The sequence below is a fragment of the Salvelinus sp. IW2-2015 genome, linkage group LG25, assembly GCF_002910315.2.
Source record: "Salvelinus sp. IW2-2015 linkage group LG25, ASM291031v2, whole genome shotgun sequence".
Classification (NCBI taxonomy): domain Eukaryota; kingdom Metazoa; phylum Chordata; class Actinopteri; order Salmoniformes; family Salmonidae; genus Salvelinus; species Salvelinus sp. IW2-2015.
Genome location: NC_036865.1, coordinates 9,082,498 through 9,091,245, shown reverse-complemented (window position 1 = coordinate 9,091,245; position 8,748 = coordinate 9,082,498). Strand labels below are relative to the sequence as shown.

The 8,748-nt window shown below is 43.6% G+C and overlaps 1 protein-coding gene across 2 annotated transcripts in view; it reads right to left on the bottom strand.

The window, feature by feature from the left end:
* Positions 1-341: 341 nt before the first annotated feature.
* LOC111951609 (uncharacterized) overlaps positions 342-8,748 on the bottom strand; it is a 27,177-nt gene continuing 18,770 nt past the window's right edge. For both annotated transcript variants that reach the window (XM_023969789.2, XM_023969790.2), the window contains exon 5: positions 342-6,852. In XM_023969789.2, coding sequence (XP_023825557.1) covers positions 6,731-6,852 — 122 coding nt within the window. In that variant the 3' untranslated portion in view covers positions 342-6,730. The remainder of the gene's footprint in view (positions 6,853-8,748) is intronic.

Genomic DNA, 8,748 nt, shown 5'->3' with positions numbered 1-8,748 from the left:
GTGGATTTTTATTTTGTCAAACTTTCTTTATTACGAAAAATTATGGAAGTGGCGTTTTTTTGGGGGGGGGGGGGAGCATCGCTAGTAGCTAGCTTACTAAGCGCCTGGGAGGTTTCCTTGTGGCTTGCTCCAGTAATGAGTTGACCATATGGCCATGGTGTTCCTCCAAAGTATGAAGTCCTTCCATAAGGTTCTGAAGTAGCTCCTACTGTCTTCCAATGGTGGCTCCTTGCAGGTAGACAGCAGTGTGGAACTGGTCTGAGTCTGCTGGGTCAGTCATGGCCGGTTGGTACAATCAAGACTCAGGATAAGACCCAGATGCAGACACAGGAGGCGGAGGGTTCGGTTGTCAGAATATTTATTTATTATCACAAAGGGTCAGGCAAAAGGGCAGGTCTAGGGCAAGCAGAGGTTCGTAATCCAAGGCAGAGTCAACAAGGGACAGAATGGCAGGCAGGCAGGCTCAGGGTCAGGGCAGGCTGAAAGGTCGGAACAGGGAAGACTAGAAAACAAAACTAGAGAGAAGGTAACACACGGAAAACACGACTTGACGAGACAAGACGAACTGGCAACAGACAAACAGAAAACGCAAGTATAAATACACAGGGGATAATGTGGAAAAATAGAAGACACCTGGTGGGGTGGAGACAAGCACGAAACAGATCAGGGTGTGACACTGAGCTCAATTTCGTGTGTCATAGCAAATAGTCTGAATGCTTATGTAAATAAAGGCATTTCTGTTTTTTATATTTAAAACATTTTACAAAAATGTCTAAAAACCTGTTTTCGCTTTGTCATTATGGGGTATTTTGTATAAATTGATGAGAGAAGAAAAAAATATATATTTTAGAATAAAGCTGTAAAAACAAAATGTGGAAAAAGTGAAGGGGTTTGAATACTTTCCAAATGCACTGTACATGTTTCAAGTAGACCACCATAGCCCCTGTGCTAAAGAACGCCAAGGTAAACTGTCTAAATGACTATCACCCCATAGCACTCAGATCTGTAGCCATGAAATGCTTTGAAAGGCTGGTCAGGGTTCACATAAACACTATCATCTCAGACACCCTGGACCCACTCCAATTTGCATACCGCCGTAATAGATGCACAGATGATGCAATCTCTATTGCACTCCAACCTGCCCTTTCCCACTTGGACAAAAGGAATACCTACATGAGAATCCTGTTCATTAACTACAGCTCAGCGTTCAACACCATAGTGCCCTCCAAGCTCATCACTAAGCCAAGGACCCTGGGACTGAACACCTCCCTCTGCAACTGGATCCTGGACTTCCTGATGGGACGCATCCAGGTGGTGAGGGCAGGCAACAACATATCTGCCACACTGAACCCCAGGAGCCCCTCAGGGGTGCGTGCTTCATCCCTTCCTGTACTCTCTGTTCACCCACGACTGCGTGGCCACGCACAACTCCAACACCATCATTACGTTTGTCGACGACACGACGGTAGTAGTCCTCATCACCGACGACGATGAGACAGCCTATAGGGAGGAGGTCAGAGACCTGGCAGTGTGGTGCCAAGACAAAAACCTCTCCTCACCATCAGAAAGACAAAGGAGCTGATCGTGGACTACAGTAAACGGAGGGCCGAGCACACCCCCATTCACATCGACAGGTCTATAGTGGAGCAGGTCAAGAGCTGCGGTGTCCACATCACGAAGGATGTATCATGGTCCAAACACCGACACAGACATGAAGAGGGCACAACAACACCTCTTCTCCCTTAGGAGGCTGATAAGATTTGGCATGGGCACTCAGATCTAAAAAATGTGTACAGCGGCACCATTGAGAGTATCTTGACTGGCTGCATCACCGCTTGGTATGGCAACTGCTTGGAATCTGATCCCAAGGTGCTACAGAGGGAAGTGTCATGTGCACGGCCCAGTACATCACTGGGGCCGAGCTCCCTGCCATCCAGAACCTCTATACGAGGCGGTATCAGAGGAAGGCCCTAAAAATTGTCAAAGACTCCAGACACCCAAGTCATAGACTGTTCTCTCTGCTACTGCACCGCAAGCAGTACTGATGCACCAAATCTGGAACCAACAGGACTCTGAACAGCATCTTCCCCCAAGCCATACGACTGCTAAATAGTTTGTTAACATACTGTAGTTAGTCCAGATATCTACAGTATCTGCTTTGACCCTTTTTGCACAAACTTTTTTGACTCCTCACACACGCTGCTGCTACTGTTAACTATCTGCCACTTTATTCCTAGTTATATGTACATATCTACCTCGATTACCTCGTACCCCTGCACATTGACTCGGTACTGGTATCCCATGCATATAGCCAAGTTATCGTTACTCATTGTGTATCTATTTTTACGTGTTTTACTTTTCTATCATTCCCCCCCCCAAAATTCCTCTCTGCAGTGTTGGGAAGGGCCCATCGGTAAGCATTTCACTGTTAGGCCACACCTGTTGCTTACGAAGCATGTGACAAATAACATTTGATTTGAATCCCAAAGAGCAAGCAAAATCAAAAACATTACCATAGGCACATTGGCTCGCACAAATCCCTTGGATGAAACCTAGGGAGGAACCCAGCTCAGAGGGACGGCCCATCCTCTTCTGGCTGTACCTGTTGTACAGCCTATCCAACTATCCAGTTTGTGTCATACTGTGCATCTTCCTGTCTCTATCTGATAACAGTGCTGTCTACCTCTCAGAACCTAGCCAGTAAACATCTCACTGTGAGGAGTCTGTCTGTTCCCTCTATCTCTCACAGGAGGGAGCTTCGTTATTTCCTCTCCTTCTTATTATTTCACCTTTCCCTGACATTCAGGGATTATTGATGATGTCTCCTGTCTCGCTGTGCAGCCGCCCTTTGACCTGTGGACAAGTCTTGTTTCGCTGCAGATAAATGAAAATATCAGACACCCATATTGGTTTCATAGCCAGGGATATAGGGAGAATCTCGATTGCATACTCCTCGCGTCCTTGAGGAGAGAGAACGTGAGGAGTATGCAATTGAGAAACTAGACTAGACACACTGTCGGGGTTGCTTTGATTGTTTTCTCTCCTTTCTGAAAACAACTACTCTCCTCAACCGGGAGGCTAGGTGAGAAGACTGGCTGCTGCACGGACAGAGAGAGAAAAACGAAAGCCATTCAATTATTAATTGGGCTTAGGAGGAGGGGTCAAATGAGTCGATGCCTGGTTTAATAGCAGTCCCTGGCATTTAAGTTTCTGTCAGAGGCAAGAATGAATTCTGGAGACAGGTTATCTTTACTATCAGATGTTGACATCACACCCTGGAGCTAAATGGAATGCAGGCTTATTGAATATGTATCAACACAGAACAAAAAGGCAACAAGAAACAGGACAGGGGCTGTCAGTGGATAGAAATGGGGATCAGGACAAACCCCCACAAGGGCCTGTTAAGTCCCCAGTGTTGATGTTGTCTGTGACTAAAGACAGTTGAGAAGCTTTAGAGGTAATCTCTGATGAAGGAATGGATAGGGACTACATTACTGGATTAGGGTTAGGGGCTCAGGATGAAGATATTACATTAATTAATTCTCATGAAAAATTGCAATTGACCATTTTTAATCAATGGACACAATTTCAATTTCAATTGAGCTCGGGGACTCCTGAGGATGAAAGAGCAGAGTCATGCATGTGTAGCCTACTTAGCAGAGTGTCTCTCTGCAAATGGTCAATTCCCACTGGGTACAAACTGGTGAAATAAACATTGTTTCAAAGTCATTTGTGATGTGGAGTCTATGTGGAAAAGACATTGGATTTGCAAAAAGTCATAAACTGTTGTTTTGAGGCTGAATTTTCAACCACAGGATTATGTCATCATGGTAACCAAAGATAAAATATGTTGAATTTGTACCTTTGAAACAACATCAGATCTTCAACGTAATATCCACTAGAAGAAAAAAACAATAGGCTGGGCAGCATGTCCTACTGGAGAGTTGATCTATCTACAGCTATCCCTTTGGTCTGTCATCCAGGGTATTAAAGGATACTTCGGCATTTTAGCAATGAGGCCCTTCTCTACTTCTCCAGAGTCAGATTAGCTCATGTATACCATTTGTATGTCTCTGCTGCAGTTTGAATAAAGTTGCTAACTAGCGTTAGCGCAATGAGTGGAAGTCTATGGGTATCTGTTAGCATGCTAGCAGATACCCATAGACTTCCAGTCATTGGGCTAATGCTAGTTAGCACTGGCTCGCGAAACTACTTCTAACTTCCTTCATACAGGACACAGAGACATAAAAATGGCTTCCACGAGTTCATCTGACTCCGGGGAGTTAGATACTTTGGGACCATTGCCAAAATCCCATAGCATCCCTTTAACCTAGCCAAGCCCTATTGAGAATGATTGTTGTGGAATCTCCACGTAATAGATTCAGAGTTGCTATCATAGGCATTCTAAAGGGTAGGTTTAACAGAGCAAATTAAATATATCCATATTTTACCATACACTGAGTGTGCAAAACATTAGGCACGCCTTCCAAATATTGAGTTGCACCCCCTTTTTCCCACAGAACATCCTCAATTCATTGGGGCATGAACTCTACAAGGTGTCGAAAGCATTCCACAAGGATGCTTGCCCATGTTGACTCCAATGCTTCCCACAGTTGTGTCATGTTGGCTGGATGTCCTTTGGGTGGTGGACAATTCTTGATACACACGGGAAACTGTTGAGCATGAAAAACCCAGCAGCGTTGCAGTTCTTGAAACATTCAAACCGGTGCACCTACTACCATAACCTGTTCAAAGGCACTTCAATCTTTTGTCTTGCCCATTCACCCTCTGAATGGCACACTTACACAATCCATGTCTCTCAATTGTCTCAAGCATTACAAATCCTTATTTAACCTGTCTCCTACCATTCATCCAAACTGATTGAAGTGGATTTAACAGGTGACATCAATAAGGGATCACACTTTATACCTGGATTCACCTGATCAGTATGTATCATGGAAAGAGCAGGTGTTCCTGTTTTGTACACTCAGTGTACATCAAGTCCTCGTAATTTACAGCATTTCCCTCATTCAGACAACAAAAAGTTTGCAAAAGTAGCCAAATTAGCGGGAGGGATAAGGGCAACTTCTGCGCGGTGCTCAAGTTCAGAGAGATTGTCTGTCAAGACCGCTGTGAAGCGGAGACCCTGAGCTCTGAAGTCATGTATAGCGTTACTGTACAGCCACTGCATTCTGCACTGCACACCGTGTACTTCAATAATCTCAATTGCAATCCGTGTCATTTGGTTGTGCTATTCAATGAAGCACAGTGATAACACATTAAGTTGTTGTATAAATAAACAAAATAGGACACTGTATTCCCATTTGAACTTTGTTGTGCTTTTAAAATGGTTGAAAGCATAGCGATAACACATTTAGGTGACAACTGAACCAAAAAATAGACATTGATTTTCCATTGGAATTTGGTTGTACTTTAAGATGGTTGAAAGCATAGTGATAACTTATTAGGAATTCAACAAACTTTTGGCTGTCTTTTTGAATGGTTGAAAATAGGTAGTAATATCGTTGATCAACGTATCAACCAAATAATATCCAATTCTTCACGTTGAAATGAAGTGGTGTGCCCAGTAGGTGGACCACCGTAATGGATATTTCAATTTATCAATGGGCTAGTGATTCATTGCCTATCATCTTCTCCTCTCTCTTTCTCATTTACCGAAAAACTAAGTAGCTTTTAAGCAATTGGTTAATGTGTAATTTCTCAAATCGTTCCGATGACTAGAGGGAGACAACATGAAGGGCAATGAAAAACAGCAGCCTTTTAATGCATTCTCATCAAACATTCAACATCTTGAACATCAGACATGACCGGATATAAAATAACAACTTGACCGTTCCTCATTACCAACGGTTACATCTAATCCAATACCTCATATATGCATCAGGCCAAATCCCCAGTCATGTTCTCTTCATGTGGGCTCTGTGGACATGGTGAACTTGGGGAGAATGACACACTGTTTAAGTCCTTTAAGATGAATGAATTTCTTCTGTCATCCTCCTGGAGGCTCGGAGTACCTGTGGGTCCATTAGGCATGGGGAGCTGTGACACCTCCAGGGAAGGCTGGGTGGGCGGGGGCCACAAATTGATTCTCCTCTCAGGCGGAAGGAGAGGATTGGAGGGAGAGGGTGCAGAGGGGACCTGGGGGTGGTAATGGAGCTTTTGGAGTGAGCTTAATGCCTAGGATCAGAGAAATCAATGGAGAAATATAGTTTGGCCTCCCTCCAATCCCCTCTTGCCTCCTTTGTCTAGATGGGTAGAGGTCAACGACAGAGAGGCGTCTGTCTGGTAAGACATGACTGAAGCCTCCGGTCCTCCACTGGTTGGTCACACACGGATCAGCAGTCCTGGATCTATGCATCTCTGTCAGTCAGAGAGACTACCCAGGGGATCGTTCACATGTGTGGTTTACGAATGGTTGGTCGGCGACAGAGTGGGGATTTAACCATCAAAGCCGGTTCTTATGTACGTTGTTCCACTGGCTTTGAATCCTTCCTCTATCATTAGCCCATCTTTTGAGTCCTTTTACCATTCTCTTCCACAGAACCTCCAGCAGAAGCCAATGTTTAAGCCAATGTGGAAAAATTCATAGGCAAGACATTCTGCACGCACATGTACTCATATACTGATACAGTTGAACGGTTAATGTGATAAAATACGAGAACTAAAATGTTGATTTGATACAACTGGGTGTGTGGGCAGGAACAGTCCTTCATAGATAACTGGGGTCCCGGTTGGCTCTCCTGGATCGGAACCGGATCTCAGACAGCTTGGAGTTGATGCCGGTGCCAATTTGTCCCTTCCTGGCCAATGGGAAGCGGGCTAGAGTGGCATCTGTGGAGGGAGAGAGCAACAGCACAACAACAGTTGGAGGAGGGAGGACGGCTCAGGAGTGACAGTAAGGAACACAGCCGTTTTTCAGCCCTGCCAGAGCTGTCAGGCCATTAAAAACAAAATGATGATGAATGAAGGGGGCTTACTGGATCGGAAATGGGCCCGGCCGCCTCCGGCACACACACCCTCTCAATCCTCATCCTCTCTAAATCATGTTTCACTTTTTTTTATTGAATTACGGTGGCACAGCACTCAAGCGCAACCTAATAATGCATGTGTAAATGATTCAGTTTTGGGATGCTACTTCAACTGTATCAGTGAGATATAGTGGGGTCCAGAGTTATTGACACCCTTGATAAAGATAATGACGGTATAAAATAATTCATAAAAATACTGAGCTATATTGTATGCTAAAAAAAATTGTGGAACTATATAATTTTATAGTAATGCAACTGCTCAGAGAAAAATACTTTGTTTGTACAGTCCAAAACGTGATTTTCCTGTGTTTTATATACTCTGAACAAAAATATAAACGCAACATGTAAAGTGTTGGCCCCATGTTTCATGAGCTGAAATTAAACAAATCCCAGAAATGTTCCCTACACACAAAAAGCTTATTTGGCATTCTGACTGCAGGAACGTCCACCAGAGCTGTTGCCAGAGAATTTAATGTTAATTTCTCTACCATAAGCTGCCTCCAATGTCGTTTTAGAGAATTTGGCAGTACGTCCAACTGGCCTCACAACCACAGACCACGTGTAACCACGCCAGCCCAGGACCTCCGCATCCAGCTTCTTCCCTGCGGGATCGTCTGAAGGGGGGTGGGGGGTGCTGAGGACTATTTCTGTCTGTAATAAAGCCCTTTTGTGGGTAAGAACTAATCCCAAGTGGGTGGGCCTATGCCCTCCAAGGCCCACCCATGGCTGCACCTCTGCCCAGTCAGGTGAAATCCATAGATTAGGGCCTAATGAATTTATTTGAATACACTGATTTCCTTATATGAATTGTAACTCAGTAAAATCTTTGAAATTGTTGCATGTTGTGTTTATAGTTTTGTTCAGTATATATAATTAACCTCAACAGTTATGTTTTGGCCTAGCTTTTTTGGTTACTTGTTAATGGAAGTGTTATTTCCACACTACGGAGGTTGATATAATACTGTGAAATTGTGAAAATGATGATAATTCCCTTTTAGTATAAGAGCTGTTTGAAAAGCCTGAAATGTCAGCCTGTTGTTGTCAGATGGGGTTTTGGCCTGCCTGGTGATATCACCAGGCATTAAATTAGTTAATAGATCAATAAGAAAGAGAGCTCCATTCCTCTCTGCAAATAACAGCTAGTTTTCAGTTTACCCTTCCCACTCAGACCACCCCCAGACAGTCCAAGCAAAATTCTTGATTGAGAAATCTCTCTTTCCTAAGAAGCTATTTTTTCTCCCTTTTTTATCATTTTAATTTAAAACAATCACAGTACGGTACTTCATTGTTACCTAGAAATGATTTAATATTGAGATAAAAACGGCTGCATTGGACCGGCTTCCATTGGTCCAAGTAATAATTGTTTTGCTCAAAAAGGCAGGGGTCAAAATAATTGACACCCCTAAATATATATTATGAGGTTGGGAGATTGGAAACCTATCGGGCCTAGCTAAAGCCAACTTCATAAAATTGCTAGGTGGCAAGTAGTAGTACAGAGAAACAACAACAACAAATAATAATTATATACTGTACATATATTTTTCAACATGACAAATCTGAGGGGGCACGTGCCCCTTATGGGTCAAAGATCATACCTCCAAGACATGCTAACCTCCCCTGTTATTGGTAATGGTGAGAGGTTAGCATGTCTTGGAGGTATGATATAAAATGCTAACCTCCCCTGTTATTGGTAATGGTG